At 41.6% G+C, this 21,956-nt stretch overlaps 3 protein-coding genes across 6 annotated transcripts in view; 1 reads left to right on the top strand and 2 right to left on the bottom strand.

Moving 5' to 3' along the window:
- Positions 1-344: 344 nt before the first annotated feature.
- LOC110525028 (fatty acid binding protein 1-B.1-like) lies at positions 345-2,915 on the bottom strand. The gene is made up of 4 exons (XM_021604987.2): positions 2,750-2,915; positions 1,579-1,751; positions 1,138-1,230; positions 345-441 (listed from the first exon to the last, which is right to left on the bottom strand). The coding sequence occupies exons 1-4, from the start codon at positions 2,814-2,816 to the stop codon at positions 391-393; spliced, it is 384 nt and encodes a 127-aa protein (XP_021460662.1). The 5' UTR covers positions 2,817-2,915; the 3' UTR covers positions 345-390.
- A 5,007-nt stretch (positions 2,916-7,922) lies between these two features.
- Positions 7,923-21,956, bottom strand: part of LOC110525953 (isotocin-neurophysin IT 2) — a 23,390-nt gene continuing 9,356 nt past the window's right edge. Inside the window, exons 1-4 of one of the 4 annotated variants that reach the window (XM_021606484.2) lie at positions 9,400-9,548; positions 9,050-9,174; positions 8,592-8,796; positions 7,923-8,453 (exon numbers count right to left, since the gene is read on the bottom strand). In XM_021606484.2, the coding sequence (XP_021462159.2) occupies positions 8,308-8,453; positions 8,592-8,796; positions 9,050-9,169 (471 nt within the window). In that variant the 5' untranslated portion in view covers positions 9,170-9,174; positions 9,400-9,548 and the 3' untranslated portion in view covers positions 7,923-8,307. Of the gene's footprint in view, positions 8,454-8,591; positions 8,797-9,049; positions 9,175-9,399; positions 9,549-21,956 lie in introns of those variants that run through there. The other 3 variants (XM_021606482.2, XM_036980104.1, XM_036980105.1) reach the window with 3 other exon arrangements.
- Positions 14,395-21,956, top strand: part of LOC110525952 (zinc finger protein 366) — a 9,424-nt gene continuing 1,862 nt past the window's right edge. Inside the window, exons 1-6 of the mRNA XM_036980103.1 lie at positions 14,395-14,597; positions 16,550-17,593; positions 18,013-18,180; positions 19,549-19,699; positions 20,137-20,328; positions 21,681-21,855. Coding sequence (XP_036835998.1) covers positions 16,554-17,593; positions 18,013-18,180; positions 19,549-19,699; positions 20,137-20,328; positions 21,681-21,855 — 1,726 coding nt within the window. The 5' untranslated portion in view covers positions 14,395-14,597; positions 16,550-16,553. The remainder of the gene's footprint in view (positions 14,598-16,549; positions 17,594-18,012; positions 18,181-19,548; positions 19,700-20,136; positions 20,329-21,680; positions 21,856-21,956) is intronic.

Genomic DNA, 21,956 nt, shown 5'->3' with positions numbered 1-21,956 from the left:
AAGCAATGTCCAAAAACATTGCCTGAAACTTGATTTTCAAAAATAACTGGAAATTGAGGAATCTGCTTTTAAACTGATGCACCCAATGTGGTAGGATTCTGACCCATATTGCAACAGACTAGATGGAACTAGCAAAGCCTTCATTTCTACACTGCTGGGTTGACATTTGCTATAAAGCAGTCACATTAAAATGTAGAAAATCCATTTTGGCCCGAGTGTAATGTTTACGGAACTACGCTATTCTATTGAATCCCACATTCATCCAACTCAAACCTTGCCTCATTACAAACTTCAATTTTCCCCTGAAGTTAAACCCATTGATATGAAATGCTGAGACCAGACCATTCAATGCCTTTCACATTTTATTAATCCAAAGAGTGCAGTAGATCTTCACATTCGTTTGCTGGTCCTCTTGTATGACATGCCAGACAGAGTCATGGTCTGAAAAGAGAAAGCATCTGTAATCATTACACTCAATACATCCATGCCAGTACACTATGCTTACCAAACCGGACGTGCTCGTTCTCACATTGATTTTGTTCACCCACACTAGAAGCGATCAGGACATGCAGGTTGAAATATCAAAACAAACCCCCGAAACAGTTATATTTGGGGCCAAAAGCATTTCATGTTTATGGCAATTTAGCTAGCTAGCTAATTTGTCCTAGTATATAAACATTGGGTTGTTATTTTACCTGAAATCTGACAATTAAGCCACAGAAAACCGAATGTTTCTCATCATCTCGCCTCCTTTATATGGCGGTTGACAACCAACGTTACAACTGACCAGAGTGTGGACCTTAAAGTTCATCTTTCAATCACCCACATGGGTATATGCTCCTAAGAACCAATGAGGAGATTGGAGAGGCCAGACTTGCAGCACATCAAATATAACCAATTTCTATTTTAGCACCTGGCCACGCAGATGCTTGCTGAGGCGCGCGAGCAGTGTGGGTGCACGTACATTTATTTTGCGACGCGAGCGGTGGGGTCAGCATGTAATTAGAACATTGGCGGCAGCAAACTGTTGAATTGAGTTCACGGCATTGTCATAGACTACCCATTTTATTAATGGTATAAATTAACCCTGAAATTGTGACGCTTCGTGAAACCCCCAGCCATATGCCCCAGACTCACGTTGACGAGGGTGTTTGCGTCTGTAAGTTCTGTGACATATTCGATCCCATTCAGGATGGCCGTCAGCTTGTTACCCTCCCTCGTCACCACAGACTGAAACAGGAGAGGTCAACGGTTAGATCTGAAAGCAGTGGTCACCAACTACAGTCAACTAGGACCAATTTAACAGGCCCAAGTTGGATGGCCATATATGGAGAAGAAAAAAAAGTGCGCGAGTTGGTTTTGAGACGTAACTGTGCGCCCAGTTCCTGGAGAGCAGAGGAGATTCTGCCAACGAAAGTCAGTCCTCCCACAACATCACTGGGACCTGAACTAACCATAGTGACCCCACATCAGCTGAACTTATAGTTTAGTTAGATACTGGTTGTATATGTAGGGAGATGGATAAACCCAGGCTACATGTATGAAACTCATGGTTGGGTTGTGACATGCGCTACTCACATTGACCTTCTCCCCGGTCGGCGACTCGAGCTCCGTCTCCTGGCCAATGGTGAAGGAGTTGGTGAGGATCTTTGTCCCCGTGGTGACAGTCACCTTGAAGTGGTCTCCAGTCTCCTCAATCTCAGAGATGCTCTTGATGTCTTTGCCCTCCTGGATAAGCTCATCAGGGAGACCTACATGTTTGCGGCAGCGAGAGAGTCATATACGGTGCTTTTTAGTACTACAAAAAGTGAAGTGGGACATGAACAGTGAATTATTACTACTGAAGTAAAGCGCTGATGCACTATAATATGGCAACACAATGATGGCTAGCACATGACATTCTGAGGACCATACGTTTTAGGGCTTGGTAATTCTGTATACCACATTCTGGCAATGGTGCAGGACAGTTGCTTGGCTTTGGAACATTCTCATTAAGGAATTTGACAATTTTATTTTCTTGGCATTTCATTATTTGATCAGAATATTTCCTGAAAGTACAAACATTTAATTTAAGGTAAAGTTCTAGGAACATTGGTCATTTTACATTGGGAATGTTCTCAAGTTGTTCAGCTGACTTGAAATATTCTCCTGTGGGAATGTCAGTACTTAGCATAATGTTCTGTAGGTTCTCATAGTTACAGTTAGTCATGTTCTCAGAACACTAAGAACTTGCCATACAAAAATATCAAAACACATTCCGTTCTCAGTTCAACAAACGCCATCTTCTCTTAAGTGTGTTGAACACAGTAGTTGGCCACACCTGATCTTAATGAGTGCTTGTTCCTGTTGAAATGGTCTGAAGAGACTAAATTTATAGTTACAAAACTAATGCACGACAACTCCATCCTGGTGGCACAGTGGATTCATTCCACGGATAGAGGACAGAAGAGCATAGGTTTGAATCTCAATGACACAATAAATTATTAATGCCTAGGCAAATCATTTAACAATCCCATTGGTGCTGGAAGTTCAAAATAGTTAGCCCAAACCAAACTAGCGGTGTTAAGTCTTAAATTAAACATTCAGTGAAAGTTATTCAAAAGAAACCTATAATTTGTTAAATCTAACACCACTGCAAGTAACCATTGCATTCGCAGTCACCATTGATCTTCATTACTGAAAGGACTACAACTTCTGAAATTAACACCCCAGGTCTAATCAAATGTACAAACCCAACTTCAAGACTTACCAACAGCCTCCATGAAAGACTCAAAGTTGTCATGTGACTCCATCTGGTATTTCCCTGAGAAAGACATGGTGACTCTAAGACAGTGACAGTAAAGTCAGCCACAGCTCCCTGCTTGTCTTTATACCCCCATCTATCCAGCCCTACACTCATTAACTAACTAAAGGTGTCTACAATTGAGAACCCCTCCCCTCATATCCTCCCTGCTACTTGCCTGTGGGCACAGATCTAGGATCAGCTTCCCATCCAAGGGCAACTAATCTACATCGCAATGGTTAACTTTATTGTACTCCACTTCTCATCCTCTCTTCTTCTACTTTGGCGGTGTGAGTGATCATTGATCTGATTTGATAAACAAGAACTCCTCGACTCCTTAGAAAAATGATAAGCAGTCTCATCATTGTAACACAAGTGTATGGATCAATCAACACATTTCAAATTCAACTTGACTTTATCTCACTATACACCTGTGTTGAAATTAAACTAGGCTACATTGCACTTTGAGTTGAGAGGTGTATTTTGTCTCCCTGCACTATAAAAAAGTTGAATCAGTGTACAATTGTAAGGCAGCAGACTGCAATAGGATTGTGAGTTTGCAAAAATGTTTGGCATATAGCTGAACCAACATACATTCTCAAGTTGAATTTTAATGTTCACTCAACTTTTTATTTGACGTTGAGTGAACATACAATTCAAATTGAAAAATTGGAATCCAACCAGAGAACGTTAATCACCCCCAACCTGCACTGACAATGGCTGCCAGGAAATACTTCTATTTGATGTAGGTAGTCTCAATAATAACTGGAACAGCCATCTCAGTAACAGATGCCAAAAGTCAAACTAATAACAGATTGGATTACTTTAGAAAAATGTATGTTACTTATGTTGGTGTAGCTTAAGATAATCAACCAATCAATGTACGTGCAAAAACACAGGTCTTAAAAAAATAGAATTCAACGTACAATTGTGTTAGGAAAATTATGATTAAATGACTGAACAAATCATTTTAAATGGAACTGTAACTAATTAAACTTATACTCTGTTTTATTATATCTGATTAACAATATGAGTTCATAAGAAGGGATTGTGTGACACTGACAAGGAGTAATTAAAGTTAATGAACACCATTCCAACTAGGAAGAAAGGAATGGTTTGTGGATTAAGTAAACAGATAAGGTAGTTATCCTATGGTTGAACCGACGAAACTGAGCTCTGGGGTGTTTTAGATAAGGCAGTGAGTGCATTCCTAGGTTTTCTGTTAATTAGAACTGTCAGCTAAGTGGTGATCGATAATGGTGAGGAGTCAAAAGTTAATTCAGTTTTGTTGTGTGTCCTTTGTATGTGGTCATTAACTTTGAATGAACTTTTAAAGTTGCCTTTGTCCCGGTCTGGAGGAGGAGATTCATTTTTTAAGCAATGAAATGACGTCTTGTTATTGTATATAAACTGTTGCTCGTGGTAACGTGGCAGCGCGCTCTGAGAATAAATTCTGTTACCTATTATTGATAAGACTGGTCTCCGTCTATTTTATGCAAACAAGAATCTTACATAAAATAGATTAAGGGAATTCAATTAATGAAAACACATTGGTATAATTAAATTACAGTAACAAATTGTAATGCCAATTGTAAGGCAACCAGCTGCAATAGGGTTGTGAGTTTGCTCCATATATGGGAATATAGCTGAACCAACATACAGTGTTGACTTCCAAAAACAAACTGAAATTGAAATTGAACTGAAATTGTAATTAGACTCAACAAGTTGTTATACATTCAGCTCAGTGTGAGAAAAGTTTGTTGAGTGAAAAAATGTTCACCCATTTATTTTCCTTTTGAAGTCCAACAAACGCAGAGAATAACACTGATTAATCAATTGGTTAAGTTGGCTTTTTTACAGTGTGCACCATTTGTATTGCCCTTGCTTGTGTCCTTCTGTATGTCAGGGTGTGCATCATGTACTTTCTTTAAAATATAAAACGTTTGGGTCTAATCCTGAATGCTGATTGGTTAAAAGCACATTACAGCCGGTGTCTATTCCACAAGTTATCACCGGCTAAATCTATGATGTTTAAATTCTTATTTACTCTCTTTCATCTGACTGCGCAGTCTACTGTCTCATCAGCCCAGCCAGGCAATTTATGAACTTGATCTCCACTATAAAAAGCATCTACATATTATCTTACATTTATTTTATACTAAAGTTTAGTTTTAAACAGCGGAGATTTGTATAAACTTTGCTGTCTGTCTCTGTGATATTTGCAACATTGTTTCAATATTAAAATTCAATTCATATACATACAAAGAAATGTCAATTGAAAAAAGGTCAAATGAAACAAAGTGCAGCTAGTTTGCAGTCTTTCCAGCTTTAGTTTGAAGTGATTCTTTTAGCTGTGTTTTTGGCTAGTTCCTCTGACTGGCAGTGTCCTGACAAGAAAGCACATTTTCGATGCCAGGCGAAATCGTGCCTCATTAGCTTATTGTTATGGATGCATCCAAATAAATGTCACTAGAAAACAGCTTAAACAAATGCAAATGCACTACTGTTGTTATTCTGGCTGCAATGTTTGACGTGAATGTACATTAGCCGTAGTTGGCTAGCTAGCAAAGCATGGGATAAGAACTTTGCCAGCCAGTATGGCAATGGAACTGGAACAATGGCAATGGAACATTTAGAACGAACGAACGACTGGGTCACGTCCATAGATACAGAACAAGAAGACATGAAAGACTGGGAATTTAACCGATACCGTCTCTGGCAACCAAACCGATAGCATGAATGACCAGCCAGCTTGCGTAGCAACCCTACATTTGTGTCGTGACTATATCTTGTGGAAGGATGAAATAGTATGAATTAGTCATTATATGAATATGTTGGTAACCCGTTGTATAAAATTGATAGTGCCCTTGAAGTCGGTGTTTGGAGGAAATATTGGCACGGTTTGCCCTCCCCCGACTTCTTCTCGGGCCTAACAACCCCCGTGCCAACATATCCTCCAAACACCGGCTTCTCTGGCATTATCAATTAAATAGGGTAGATGTCTCTGTGTGTTCTCTGATCTGCAGTATCTCATTTTGATCTGTGTGCTGAGACTGAACCAATAAGAGCTCCTGTGGTCATGAGAACATGGACACTGCCTCTCTATGAAAATCACAAAGCAGAACGGACATGGTTGAACCTTCTTGAGGTTATTCAGAGAGAATTGACTACTGCATGGAATAATTAACATTTAGCCATGAGTATACAGAATATATTAATTCTGAAGTCTATAGGTCTATTTATTATGTATTTTGGAGTGTATGTGTCACGTCCCTTTGGCTTTTTGGCTGGTATACATTACATGAATGTTCTGACACGCTAATTGTAAGTCGCTCTAGATAAGTGCATTTGCTCAATGACTTAAATGTACATTTGTAAACATATGTTCTATAAATTCTATTTCTATGATTCGGACCAAGTTACACCAAGACGACATAAATATTATATATCTACACCAATGTAGTAATAATAAAAGGTAGTAGTAATCATAAAACGTTTTTTTTATCTAAAACTAAAGGTCACTATCCAAGGCTAACTGCTACTCCATTGTAGACAGAGAGAGATCCAGCTGGTGGACCAGACTTAAGGACACTTTACACCAGTTGTAGAATGTAAAGAAAACCTCAAATAAACAAACAAATAATATTAAAAGCTGATTCACAAAACATTAAAGCATATCAGTATATCATAGCATCTAAATTATGCTCCTTTCTCAAATGTTTTTGTGGAACATTTGAATGTTCCCTGATTAGATGTTATACTCTATACCACACTATAGAATTACATAACTACTAACTATGTAACATGATGTCTATGGTTACTGTGTAACATGATGTCTATGGTTACTGTGTAACATGATGTCAATGGCTACTATGTAACATGTTTATAGTTACTATGTATGATGGGTGCATTCGTAAATTCACTCTGGCTATCTACTCCGATATCAGAGCACTCTCGTCTGACTGTGCCAGAGTGCAGAATTAATTTACGAATGCTCAACACTCGCTGAACATGACCGATGCCAGTAAACGTCTGAAAAAAATGTCAATAAATTGTTGCCAGCAGCACATTTGCAGTCACTAACGCTATGGATAACATGAAAACAGCCTAACCAGCTCTGCTAGGGCGAGTAAAATGGTAAGAGTGAGGTGTTCTCTCATTTGTGTCTGGAAGTAGCTAGCAAGCTAGCCAACTTTAGCCAGTTAGCTTGGGTGCTTGACTGCAGTTGTGAGGTCAGGACGCCCTGATCATCCCTACTCTTCGACCAGAGCGTCCACTGTGCACTCTAAACACCCCCCGGAGAGCGAAACGCTCTGAATTTATGGACAGACAATCTGACAACGTTCTGAATTTACGAATGACCCAGAGCGCACCCTGACACACTGGAGGCAATTTACAAACACTACCGATACCCATGGTTACAACCTATTTTTGATATCAAATCACAATCAGCATTTACATTTTATGTTTATGGTTGGTTCATCATTGGACATTAAAACTTCGCTCAAAGGTTTGTGTGATTTGAGACCAAAATAATTAAAACCAATAAGGGAGAGTAAAGTCCACTGAATTAGAACTATTAGAACAGACGGTCACGCCCTGACCTTAGTTATCTCTGTTTTCTTTATTATTTTGGTTAGATCAGGGTGTGACTAGGGTGGGTATGTTAATTCCCTTGTCTAGGGTTTTTGTATGTCTAAGGGTTTTGTAAGTCTAGGTTTATGTATGTCTATGGTAGCCTGAATTGGTTCCCAATCAGAGGCAGCTGTTTATCGTTGTCTCTGATTGGGGACCATATTTAGGTAGCCATTTTCCCTAGGGTATTTGTGGGTTCTTATTCTATGTTTAGTTGCCTGTCTGTATTATTCGTATTAGCGGCATATTTTGTTCATTGTATAATTTGTTTAATAAAGAATGATGTACGCATACCACTCTGCGCCTTGGTCTCCTCCTTACAATGAACTTGGCACACACACTGCTTATAAAAGCACAGGCCAAAACACTAAGCCTAGTGTTACAGAAGATATGAGAACTATATGTCGCACAGCACTCATTTCATGTTTCAGATGTGGATGTTGTTGTGCACTGGACAAATGGTAATTGTTTGAGTCAGCTGAGGGAGAAACATACACACACCACGCATACTCGCACAAGCTTTATTAACATACACATTTGGACTCTTTACACGTATTAGAATTGTTACAGCTATTTCTGTACATACAGTATATAGCTACAATATTTAAGTATGCAATATAAAGGCAATCTACAGAGGAGTGCTCAGGGTCCTAGCTAAGAATTTAACTCCAGTGTTTTGATACACATTAAATGTCAAACACAGAGTTAAATTCTTAGCTAGGTCCCATCCAGTGAGGTTGCCAATATATACTGAAGAAGGTCAGTAAATGGGTGGGTGAACTATGAACTACATCTAGGTAACTTTGAACTATAAATCCTAACTTTGAACTACAAATCCTATCAACCAATCTCTCAAGTGACCCCGGTGGAACCCTGGTGTCACTTGCAGCTCATTGGTGGACTCTATGAGGAGGCGTGTGGTCAGCCAAGTGCAGGAGCCTGAGGATGACGTCTGCAGAGTTGCTGCCCTCTGATTGGCCGATTTGATTGTCGCCTTCCTCCTCAGCGAAACAAGATTGATCCGCACTGCAGCCCTCTGAGATACAAAATAAAGGATGAAGGAGGACACACAAGTCAGAAAGCACATAATTGTATCCACCACTCTATTAGAACCATTTCAGTGGTATATAACCACAATGATCAACACAGAAATATAGGATTGATGTGCCCTCACCTGAGTCACAGCAGACTCCCGGTGAGGCACAGCGTGCTGTATCAGATCCACAGGGTCTCCCTCCCACCTGGCAGGGGGTGGGCAGGTAGTTCTCCTCCATGCAGTGTGCCGTCTCCGGGGAGCCCATCCAGCAGCCCACATCCTCCCCACAGCAGATACTGGGGCCAAAGCAGCGGCCCTGCTCCCCTGGCCCACAAGACATGCACTGCAAGGGGAGAGAAGGGACAGTCGGGTATGAGGTTGTTCCATCATTCCAGAAAAATAGATTCTTATTGACATTCTTGCTCCCTTTTACAGGAGGAAGACAATGGTTCATTGTCAATTCTCCGAATTCAGTCCTTTTACAGAGCCTCACTTTGCTCCTACTCATCATGATGCACCTCTAAGACAAATCACACCTGTTATCTACACATTATATTTAAATAGTTTAGGTATAGACGGATTCAGTTGCAGCTCACCTTGCGCTGTGGAGCGTCCATTATGGACCTCTTGCCCCCGATGGGACAGTTGGAGATGTAGCAGGCTGAACAGACAGACAGGACGTAAAGTAGACACACGGACACAACGGCTCCAGTCATCTCTACTGAGAGAATGATAGATGAGGAATAGAAAGAGCGAAAGGGATAAGAGGGCTACAGACATGGACGGAGAGGAGTCTGAATATTCCGTCTAAGATTCCCATTGCACTGTCAACTGGAAATATCATACAAATCTGAAACACTGAAATCCAAACAAACTCAACAAGGCATACAACCAGAGACAGACTGACACACAACACCTATACACATATCCACAGAGACAAGCTCACTTGCTGATCTCCCAGTGTACAGCACAAGGCGAATGCGTTGGCTCGTTCCGGAGTGACTCCCAGGTGAATGCTGAAGTTCTGTATCTTCCGTGGAACCCAGACCTCTTATACACCCTCTCCGGGAGTGACACGGACCCCTGACAACCACTTAAGGTGTGTATTAATGAGCCTGTCTTACTCCCCCTTCCCCCTGATAGTGCTGGACTGGGCAGAGGCCTGGCCAGTGGTGCAGCCATACAGTGGCCTGGAGTGGTCCAAGCCATAGAGACAGTCATTAGTGGAGGGCCTGTGTCCGTGACCATGCATGTGAGAGAGGAGAGGGGTTAAGAATGAGACAGAGCAAAGGTGTTTAGTATGTAGATGGAGATGGGGGGGGGGGGGGGGGGGGGGGGGGGAAGTGTTGAACCTTGACCTATGGCCTAGATGAGAGCAGTGAGCAATGTTTTTCAGTGAGCAGTGTTTTTCAGTGTTAGCTGACAGACTGGCAGACCACATCCTATATGGGTTCCAGATCAAGGACTGGGAAGCAGTATCATAAAGTGGTTGGATAAGACCTATCTGGACATACAGTGCCTTGCGAAAGTATTCGGCTCCCTTGAACTTTGCGACCTTTTGCCACATTTCAGGCTTCAAACATAAAGATATAAAACTGTATTTTTTTGTGAAGAATCAACAAGTGGGACACAATCATGAAGTGGAACGACATTTATTGGATATTTCAAACTTTTTTAACAAATCAAAAACTGAAGAATTGGGCGTGCAAAATTATTCAGCTCCCTTAAGTTAATACTTTGTAGCGCCACCTTTTGCTGCGATTACAGCTGTAAGTCGCTTGGGGTATGTCTCTATCAGTTTTGCACATCGAGAGTGAAATTTCTTCCCATTCCTCCTTGCAAAACAGCTCGAGCTCAGTGAGGTTGGATGGAGAGCATTTGTGAACAGCAGTTTTCAGTTCTTTCCACAGATTCTTGATTGGATTCAGGTCTGGACTTTGACTTGGCCATTCTAACACCTGGATATGTTTATTTTTGAACCATTCCATTGTAGATTTTGCTTTATGTTTTGGATCATTGTCTTGTTGGAAGACAAATCTCCGTCCCAGTCTCAGGTCTTTTGCAGACTCCATCAGGTTTTCTTCCAGAATGGTCCTGTATTTGGCTCCATCCATCTTCCCATCAATTTTAACCATCTTCCCTGTCCCTGCTGAAGAAAAGCAGGCCCAAACCATGATGCTGCCACCACCATGTTTGACAGTGGGGATGGTGTGTTCAGCTGTGTTGCTTTTACGCCAAACATAACGTTTTGCATTGTTGCCAAAAAGTTCAATTTTGGTTTCATCTGACCAGAGCACCTTCTTCCACATGTTTGGTGTGTCTCCCAGGTGGCTTGTGGCAAACTTTAAACAACATTTTTTATGGATATCTTTAAGAAATGGCTTTCTTCTTGCCACTCTTCCATAAAGGCCAGATTTGTGCAATATACGACTGATTGTTGTCCTATGGACAGAGTCTCCCACCTCAGCTGTAGATCTCTGCAGTTCATCCAGAGTGATCATGGGCCTCTTGGCTGCATCTCTGATCAGTCTTCTCCTTGTATGAGCTGAAAGTTTAGAGGGACGGCCAGGTCTTGGTAGATTTGCAGTGGTCTGATACTCCTTCCATTTCAATATTATCGCTTGCACAGTGCTCCTTGGGATGTTTAAAGCTTGGGAAATCTTTTTGTATCCAAATCCGGCTTTAAACTTCTTCACAACAGTATCGCGGACCTGCCTGGTGTGTTCCTTGTTCTTCATGATGCTCTCTGTGCTTTTAACGGACCTCTGAGACTATCACAGTGCAGGTGCATTTATACGGAGACTTGATTACACACAGGTGGATTGTATTTATCATCATTGGTCATTTAGGTCAACATTGGATCATTCAGAGATCCTCACTGAACTTCTGGAGAGAGTTTGCTGCACTGAAAGTAAAGGGGCTGAATAATTTTGCACGCCCAATTTCTCAGTTTTTGATTTGTTAAAAAAGTTTGAAATATCCAATAAATGTCGCTCCACTTCATGATTGTGTCCCACTTGTTGTTGATTCTTCACAAAAAAATACAGTTTTATATCTTTATGTTTGAAGCCTGAAATGTGGCAAAAGGTCGCAAAGTTCAAGGGGGGCGAATACTTTCGCAAGGCACTGTATTTGTACGCCTCACTGGGATTCTCCACTAGGGGTTCTCTTATCAATGCACTTCATGATCTTATTGGCTAAGGACTACAAGAAGCTTTGTTTGGTTTGCTAATTAAAAAGCAACAATATGCAGCTAGCGTAGTCCATAATTACATAAATATGATTACACAATCTTTGTCAAATGTATACACACACACGCACACAAACACACACACACACACTCCTGATATACCTGATATGTCACCTTTAATAAACTTGCTAATACCTAAAAGGATTTAGTACACATTGTCGAGGTCTTAGGTTAATTGATTAAATGAGCCCATTAACACAGACAATGCTAATCAGCTTCCTACTAAAGGCTTTTCACTCTTCCAATGAGATGAGCTCAATTAGTGCCTTCCGGATTAGTAATCCGGTTATTGATGGAGAAAGGCAGGGTCAAGATTTATGCAAATTTAGTTTACGTCAGACGATTGTTACATACACGTGTCATAAGATGACATCATAGTTTTCAACCTTTCAGAGACAGTAAACACTCCTCTTGTATGATGAGTCACTGTGAGGTAGGACAAGAAAAGGCTGGGTGTTCCTGTCAGAAACCTGCCTATATGCTTGTGTATAGGCCTGACTGAGAGACTGATGATGGCCCAGTTCAAATATTTTTTATATGCATCCTCACTTTTAAAGTTGATTTGAAGAGGCTCATTTTAAGTGATGCTGCAGAGAAGCTGGTGTTTGGAGGATATATTGGCACGGTGTTGTTACAGAGTATCGATTTAGCCAATCAGCTGAAAAAAAGTTGTGTATGTTGCTATGACAACCAGCTCCATTTGCTGTCTGTCTCCTTCGGACACATTCACATTATATTTTGACGACTAAAAAGGCTTCTCAACAGTTTTTACCCCCAAGCCATAAGACTCCTGAACAGGTAATCAAATGGCTACCCGGACTATTTGCACTGTGTGCCCCCTCCAACCCCCCACCCCTCGTTTTACACTGCTGCTACTCTCTATTTATCAAAAATGCATAGTCACTTTAACTATACATTCATGTACATACTACCTCAATTGGGCCGACCGACCAGTGCTTCCCGCACATTGGCTAACTGGGCTATCTGCATTGTGTCCCACCCACCACCCGCCAATCCCTCTTTTATGCTACTGCTACTCTCTGTTCATCATATATAGTACATAGTCACTTTAACCATATCTACATGTACATACTACCTCAATCAGTCTGACTAACCGGTGTCTGTATGTAGCCTCGCTGCTTTTATAGCCTCGCTACTGTATATAGCCTGTCTTTTTACTGTTGTTTTATTTCTTTACCTACCTATTGTTCACCTAATACCTTTTTTGCACTACTGGTTAGAGCCTGTAAGTAAACATTTCACTGTAAGGTCTACACCTGTTGTATTCGGCGCACGTGACAAATAAACTTTGATTTGATTTGATTTGGAGATCGCAATTCAATATTGAAACACAATCATTTCAAACTGAAGCTGGAAAGACTGCAAACTTCGTTTCGTTTGACCTTTTTTCAATTTACATTTCTTTGTATGTATCCATAAAAATGATGCCAGCTGATTCATGACTGATTGAGAAACTCTGCCTGCCACTCTCTCTCGTCCCGACTCCCGACCCCTACACATTCATTACTATGGAACAGTTGGAGATCGAATTTGAATATTGAAACAATGTTGCAAATGTCGGAGAGACAGACAGCAAGGTTCATACAAATCTAAAACTAAATGTTAGTCTAAAATAAATGTGAGAATGTCTAGTTACTTTTTATAGTGGATATCAAGTTTGTAACTGCACTGCCTGGCTTGATGAGCCAGTGGATTGCGCATTCAGATGGAACAGAGTAAATAGGAATTTTAACGTCATAGATTTAGCCGGTGGTAACTTGGCTGGAATGCTCTTTTAACCAATCAGGGTTCAGGATTAGACCTACCCGTTGTATAATACCCGCTAGACTACCAGTCAGACATATTGCTCAACAACTGAGCTCTTCTCCCATGGTTCAGTGAGGTTCTCCAACGCCATGTGGCTGTATTGACTCACTACACGTTACACTGTCCTAATATGATTCAACTCAATCCTTCTGTTTATGCTGCAGAACACCTCCCCATCACCCAAGTGGGTAAAGCAGACCAGGTGAACAAAGGAATACCTTGAAATAGTCGAATGTTCCCAGTCATTACATTGATACCCTAATATAAAATATGTCAAAGCAGACAGAGCTTCACTTTGATTTAGTTTTGTGTCTATACAACTTGAAATGCTGAAGTTATGTCATCATGGCACTGGAACTTTCTACATAGAAATTACAACCTAACCAAGAGCATTCATCAGCTTCACAAAACTAAATATGATTCCTAATTCAATTCAATCATATATGCATAAATTGTCTTTCCAGCATCAATTGTTTTTTCACATTTCCTGAAGCCATTACTGCACTAACTTCATAGCTACGTACTGTGGTATTATGTTCAACCCTGCAGGATGGGAAAAGCAGAAATGTGAAAGTGGCTCCCAGAACTGTTGGTGTTGAAAGTCTAAAACTCCTCTCCTAGACTTGCATGCCTTTTAATGAATGCACAATATTTAAACAACGTTGTAGTACAATTGAATTGTTAAAAACAAGCCTCCTCCAGTCACCCCCAAAGCCGTGTAAATCCTTATTTTGTAAAGAAATGAAGATGTCTATCTAGGGTTTCCTTATTTTTCTGCAGGAAGGCACTAGGCTTGTTGACTTCCTCTCCCCTCCCTTCCTTCCTTCTCTCCGAAGGTACTCATCTGAAAAATGAGAACAAAGTGATTGTTCCTGTTCACTTTCTTAAGTCACTTCAAATGCTGTCCGTGGACGGGTAGCTCATTGTCAGGACAGGAGCAGGGCGAGAGCGGAGCAGAGTAGCCAGAGAGATAGGTACAGGAGCTGGTACCTCAGCCTAATACACAGCTACTGCACTACTGCAACAGTACAGAAGAGAGGACAGACAGGCTGAGCTACACTGAGCTGGTGAGTCCCTCAGATCCAACAGAGGACTAACAGGGTAGGGGTATGGTAGGGGGATGAGGAGGGGCTTTTGTTTTAATGTGTGAGTTGTTGTTGTATTCACTGGGGATGCAAACTAGCATGGCAGACAGACGGAGAGCGACAGAGGGGTCTTTCCATGCTGTACCATGTTCTGTGTATAGTATTGTAATGTTGAATACTTCACATCATGATATTATTTTCACACTTTGAACGCAATAACAAATTGAAGCTTAGAGTAGACTATTTGTTGTGTCTTTCTATGAACAAGAATTGATTTGTGATCTAATCTTTATCCTTTATGATGACCATCACCATCCCTTTCCCTATCTCTTTCAACATTGGAAGATCTCACTGTTTTTGCTCTGTAGAACACAGGCGGTTGGTGAAACCTTAATTGGGGAGGACTGGCTCGTGGTAAAGGCTGGAGTGGAATAGGTGGAATGGTATCAAATTAGTGTTGTAAAGTATTTATGTAAAAATACTTAAGTCGTTTTTTGGGGTATCTGTGTTTTACTTTATTATTTATATTTTTGACAACTTTTACTTTAACTTACTACATTCTTAAAGAAAATAATGTACTTTTTACTCCATACATTTTCCCTGACAACCAAAAGTATATTTTGAATGCTTAGCAGGACAGGAACATGGTCTAACTCACACAATTATCCAGATAACATCCTTGGTTATCCCTACTGGCTCTGGTCTGGCAGACTCACCAAACACATACTTCGTTTGTAAATTATGCCTGAGTGTTGGAGCGTGCCCCTGGCTATCCGTGAATATAATAAAAACATGAAAATGAGGCCATCTGGTTTGCTTAATATATGGAATAAAAAAGTATTTTTACTTTTGCTTTTGATACTTAAGTATATTTTAGCAATTACATTTACTTTTGATACTTAAGTCAATTTAAAACCAAATATTTTTAGACTTTTACTCATGTTGTATTTTACTGGGTGACTTTACTTTTACTCAAGTATGACAATCCCGTACTTTTTCCACCACTGTATCACGTTTGATGCCAGTCCATTCGCTCCGTTCCATTCCATCCATTATTACAAGCCGTCCTCCTCTCAGCAGCCCCCACTGCTGTAGAATGATAACAGTTCACAGAAACATCCCTCACACTGTATTTACATAAATAGCCTTATTATTAACAGTATTGTCTCATCCTCTTTTAGCTGATCTGCAGAAGTTGAACAGTTCCCCGTCACATTGTCTGATTCACTCTATCACAGCTAATCTCATTTGTCTGGCTTCAGTTCAAAACCACAAAGACTCCAACATTGGTCTGATCATACACAGGCTACTCTTTCGTGTATGTCGTTGATTGGTTCTTCAGAGAGAATACAGGGTATGCAGACCTACAAATTGTCCATGTGTTTGGAACATGTGGATCTCTAAAGCACAGTAAGATATCATATATAGAGCAATAGCGGAGGACAAAAGGAGAAGTAACCTTCCACCCATCCGTGCAAAAATATGAACAGAGCAGAGCGAGAGGGAGAAGCGTAAAGTGTGCAAGAGGGAGAGGTACAAGTTAGTTCTCAATTTCAGAGGGGCAGCAGGTAGCCTAGTGTTCTGTAGAGTGTTGGCCCAGTAAGCGGAAGGTTGCTAGATCAAATCCCAGAGCTGCCAAGGTAGAAATATGTTGTTCTGCCCCTGAACAAGGCAGTTAACCCACTGTTCCTAGCCTGTCATTGTAAACAAGAATCTGTTCTTAACTGACTTGCCTGGTTGATTTAAAAAAAAAAAGATGGGTGGATGAGAGAAGTGACAGGTTAACAATGGACAGCAATTTGTGTTGTCTCTACTACCTGTGTAGTAGGTGTGTCATTTAAGTGCTGTCAGGTCTCAAAGAAGCATTCTTATGATAAATATATTGTAATAGTTTAAATAAATAACTGCTTTCCTCTCTGTATTTCCCCATGCAGGTAAATGATGGACACAGATGTCCTAGGTTTCAGACCAGACAGGAGGAGTCCTCTTAGGGAAGACCTGAGGCCTGTCTCTCACCCCAGTCTTTACCTGAGCCAATCTCCACTCTACCTGAACCTCCCCAAACGCTCCCTGTCCCCGACCAGAGAGGCCTACAGCACCACCTTCAGCCCTCTGACTCACCATCTCCCTATGGGCCTTGAGGATATTCATTACACCCAGGGCGAAGGCTCCCAAAAACGCAAAAGAACTCCATTCAAAATGGAGGGTTCCGAATCCCCCACTCCTGGAGACATGGAGGAGGTGGAGCGTCGTGGCAACACCAGGACTGTTGATCTCTCCCACCTTCCGTTCTCCCTCCCTTCTCATCCACGTCTCTCTCCCTCTCCCATGCCCATCCCAGGTATGATTGACCTGACCCGGCTCCAGCTGCACAACAGGGCTCGGTCTAGGTATGATCCACCTATGGGCCTGGCAATGCAGGTGAAACAGGAACCAATCAGCCCCTCACCTCTGTGGCCTCCCTCTCCTCTCCTCCTGCACCACCCTCCTCCCCCATTCTTTCCCTCTCTCCACCCCAGCCTCATCCCCTTCCCCTTTTTCATGCCTGGGCCTGTCATGCACCTCTCTCCTGGAGCCTTCTACCCCAGAGAGGCCCTCAGACCTGGTCGGTGTGGCCCAGACGGAGGCCCCCGAGGTGGGATGACCAGCATTGAGAAGCTAGGTCTCAACATCCACATTGATGACAGCTACTACGTAGATGTAGGGGGAGACCAGAAGCGTTGGAAGTGCCGTATGTGTGAGAAGTCATACACCTCCAAGTATAACCTAGTCACACACATCCTGGGCCACAGCGGGATCAAGCCTCACGGCTGCCACCTGTGTGGGAAGCTGTTCAAACAGCTGAGCCACCTGCACACCCACCTTCTTACCCACCAGGGCACAAGGCCACACAAGTGCCAGGTGTGCCACAAAGCCTTCACCCAGACCAGCCATCTGAAGAGACACATGATGCAACATAGTGATGTGAAGCCATACAGGTCAGTACTGGGATGAGCTTTGTCTAGACTGTCTGTTCCGTTTCACACACCCAGGAGATACTCTTTTGTTAGTCGAGTTGATAACTAAGAAAATGGTTTAATTAGCAAGGACCTTACATTACATGCCTTCAGTCTTTGACTCAAACTTACAGGAAAACTCCACCCTTATGATGCAAAATGCATCATGCCGGCAGTATTTATGAAAATGTGATTGCAGACATGCAAAACATGTTGGGACTGTATCAACAATGGACCAATGAAACAAATGCCAAAATATAGCTTTTGGGTGGATTTTTCCTTTAAGAAGATAAACTAAAGTTCAGGAATAGTTAGAACTATGACTATTCATTACTCTTGATTAGTTAGTGTCTACGTTCTGCTTGACAAAAAAACAATTGCTATTCATCTCTCCTCTCCAGTTGTGGGGTATGTGGGAGGGGCTTTGCCTATCCTAGTGAGCTGCGGGCCCATGAGCTGAAGCATGAGAAGGGCCAGGAGAACGTGTGTGTAGAGTGTGGTCTAGACTTCCCCTCTCTGGCCCAGCTCAAGAGACACCTGACGGCCCACAGAGGACCCACCCTCTACAGGTACATATACCCAGAAACACCAGCTGGGTTTTAAACCAGAAAATGTTTTTTTTTTAAAGAAGAGAAAAAAAGGGGGGAAAAGGGGGGGGGGTTAAACACATTACCTCATTCGTCTGTTACCCTTATTTCTGGTTGTGGGTTCGGCAGCAAAAAATGTAATGCGGATTATAACAGGAAACTAGTTATGTCGCTTTCATAATAAAAGTCCCAAAAGACTTACAGTACCTAACACTAGAATAAAAGTCCTTATAAAACTAAGGCTACATGTCTACTACTGTATACATCTAATACAGTATGATTGTACAGTTATATAGTCTCGGGTATAAGCAAACGCTCTGATGAAGGCTCCGATGCCGAAATGTGTACGTTTTTAATAAATAATAAGTACAGTTCTGACTGGACCTCCATGTTCATCAAGTGACTGAATATCTCTTTCACATTCAGTTTGAACTTGAACTTGAATGTAAACATGTTATTTAATGCAAGCAACTTTCTGTTGACTCCCAAGGTAGTGGGAAGGATTTAGCTTTTTGGGATAAATCCAGGCCACTTTTCTGTCCAGGTGTAGTGAGTTTGTGTTTATCTGTCTAGGTGTTGTGTCTGTTTTCTGTCCAGGTGTAGTGAGTTTGTGTTTTTGTGTCTAGGTGTAGTGTCTGTTTTCTGTATAGGTGTAGTGAGTGTTTGTTTTCTGTCTAGACATAGTGAATGTCTGTTTTCTGTATAGGTGTAGTGAATGTCTGTTTTCTGTATAGGTGTAGTGAATGTCTGTTTTCTGTATAGGTGTAGTAAATGTCTGTTTTCTGTATAGGTGTAGTGAATGTCTGTTTTCTGTATAGGTGTAGTAAATGTCTGTTTTCTGTATAGGTGTAGTAAATGTCTGTTTTCTGTATAGGTGTAGTAAATGTCTGTTTTCTGTATAGGTGTAGTGAATGTCTGTTTTCTGTATAGGTGTAGTAAATGTCTGTTTTCTGTATAGGTGTAGTAAATGTCTGTTTTCTGTATAGGTGTAGTGAATGTCTGTTTTCTGTATAGGTGTAGTAAATGTTTGTTTTCTGTATAGGTGTAGTGAATGTCTGTTTTCTGTATAGGTGTAGTAAATGTTTGTTTTCTGTATAGGTGTAGTAAATGTCTGTTTTCTGTATAGGTATAGTGAATGTCTGTTTTCTGTATAGGTGTAGTGAATGTCTGTTTTCTGTATAGGTGTAGTGAATGTCTGTTTTCTGTATAGGTGTAGTAAATGTCTGTTTTCTGTATAGGTGTAGTGAATGTCTGTTTTCTGTATAGGTGTAGTAAATGTCTGTTTTCTGTATAGGTGTAGTAAATGTCTGTTTTCTGTATAGGTGTAGTAAATGTCTGTTTTCTGTATAGGTGTAGTGAGTGCCAGAAGAGCTTCCAGTACCCCAGTCAGCTGCAGAACCACATGATGAAGCACAAAGACATCCGGCCATACATCTGCAGCGAGTGTGGCATGGAGTTCATACAGTCCCATCACCTCAAACAGCACACACTCACACATAAAGTAAGGCTGGGTGGGGTCTTCATACTGTCCAAGTACTAATGTCCACACTAACATCAGGAGCCTTTCCATTTGGTGACTTGAAATGGTTTTGGTTGTTATTGTTTTTCATTTGCTGTAGGAAATTCATGACAGTATGATGGCTTTTACACTACTGGGCATCATTGCACATCATTGCTTCTGCTTCAAACAGTATTTTAGTACTACATGGTGAAGCCAGGACAAAGAGCAGCTATCCTCAAAAACAGACAAATGAGGCTTTGTTACAGTAACAGTAGCTGCATGTTTAGGCATTGTTTTAATGATACAAGGCATCCACTCTCTTGGTGTCATGCTAACATCTTGCTGCGATGTCTTGCGTGTCCCTGACGGACTTGCTTGTCAAGACGTAAGAAAATGTTCCACGATGATGGTTATTTCTCTCTCTCTATATATATCAGGGGGTGAAGGAGCACAAGTGTCGTATCTGTGGTCGTGAGTTCACCCTTCTGGCCAACATGAAGCGCCACATCCTGATCCATACTAACATCCGGGCCTACCAGTGCCACCTCTGCTTCAAGAGCTTTGTCCAGAAACAGACCCTCAAGGCCCACATGATCGTCCACTCTGACATCAAACCCTACAAATGCAAGGTGAGTGTTCTGATGGGGAATGTTCTTATGACATTCTAATTGCCACATGCAACAACTCCTTATAAAGCCAGGGTATCTGAAGATAATACACCTTGTAGATGCATGTCAATAGTACCACAATTGGCTGTTTTGGCAGGGGTTCCCAAACTCTTTCACTTGGGGCCCCCCTTCCAGGATTAGGGACCCCCCCCCCCCCCCCCCCCCCCGAGGACATTTCTGACAGGTTATAAATAGCTCTCTATGGTATGCAATGACTGACATAACAAGTGTAACTGATGATGCACTACCCAATTTCGAAATTGCAAGAGTAGGTTTAAAGCCGGACTGAATACCTTTAAAAAAATGAATAATACCCTAATAAGGGTTAGGGTATAGCAGGGTTATTTCTATAATATAAAGTCTCTGTTGTGTTAAGTGGGACCACGTTTAACTCCACATTCTGTGACATTGTTCTCCAGTAGGAGGGTTGAGACGATGAGCAAATAGCAGATAGAGAGGGGATTTGGCAGTGAGTTCCATCCTCGTCCATAGGAAGGATATCGCTGCACAAACTGCCTCTTTAACAATGGCCCCCAGCCTCCCGGGAGAATGGGCCACACAAATAGATTTCATCTCGCTTTCTCTGTTGCTGGAGGGAACGCTTCCTGTTTTCTCACGGTCCTCTTGGACAGTTTACAGTCCCTCTCTCCTCCTGAAGGAAAGGACCACCCTAATAAAAAAGAATGCAGAGGAAGGACAGCGCAGGAGTTGCCCTTCCCAGCCCTACTCTTCTGGCCCTGTCTCGCTTCAGCTTCCTCTGTGTGCGTGTGTCTGTGTGTGTGTGTGTGTGTGTGTGTGTGTGTGTGTGTGTGTGTGTGTGTGTGTGTGTGTGTGTGTGTGAGTGAGTGCACACGCGCACATTCATTCATGAGTACGTCCAACTCTGGTTACAGCTCTGAGTGCAGAGAGGATTAGTCATCTAACACATTAGTTGTTTGATAAAAACAAAAGTTTGATCAATGGGCACAGTTTTAGACTACACGGCGTGCAGTTTTGCCCTTGAATGGTATTTACTACACCATGAATTGCCACGGATGTGGTTCGGGGAATAATGGAATTCACAAGTTGTAATCAAGGAATGTGTACACAAACTATTTCAATAGTTGCTATTTAATTATTTATTTGAGGAAAAATTACAGCACATCTTGGTTTTGGTTTATCAACTTATCTGTCTGTTGCTTTCAAGCACGTACAATTCTTTCCTAGGACCCTGATGAATTATTTTTAAGGCCGAAAATAAATCTGTTCCATAATCATTTTGTGCTCCGTGAGCACATATTTGACTGCTTTCTTTTGTTTTTCCTTGTTTTCAGCTGTGTGGGAAGGAGTTCAACAGAATGCATAACCTGATGGGCCATATGCACCTGCACTCTGACAGCAGGCCCTTTAAGTGCCTCTACTGCCCCAGCAAGTTCACTCTGAAGGGAAATCTCACCCGCCACATGAAAGTCAAACATGGGATCATGGATAGGGGCCTGGATGCAAGAGGTAATTACTAAAGGCTATGGAGGAATTCATTATATGGTTCCTCTCTTCCTGCATTGAGACTTCCTACAACATTCCTACCCTGAAGCTAAATCAGAATCAGC

Source organism: Oncorhynchus mykiss, chromosome 6 (genome assembly GCF_013265735.2).
Source record: "Oncorhynchus mykiss isolate Arlee chromosome 6, USDA_OmykA_1.1, whole genome shotgun sequence".
Classification (NCBI taxonomy): domain Eukaryota; kingdom Metazoa; phylum Chordata; class Actinopteri; order Salmoniformes; family Salmonidae; genus Oncorhynchus; species Oncorhynchus mykiss.
Note: the sequence above shows the minus strand (reverse complement) of the source record. Positions and strands in the feature narration are given on the sequence as shown.

What these genes read in the sequence shown, in the direction of transcription:
- LOC110525028 (XM_021604987.2), bottom strand. Translation starts at nt 2,816, where the DNA reads ATGTCTTTCTCAGGGAAATACCAGATGGAGTCACATGACAACTTTGAG. An exon ending in CGACCGGGGAGAAGGTCAAT is followed by an intron (nt 1,231 to 1,578) that starts GTGAGTAGCGCA and finishes CTCCTGTTTCAG; the next exon opens with TCTGTGGTGACGAGGGAGGG. An exon ending in ACGCAAACACCCTCGTCAAC is followed by an intron (nt 442 to 1,137) that starts GTGAGTCTGGGG and finishes TTCTCTTTTCAG; the next exon opens with ACCATGACTCTGTCTGGCAT.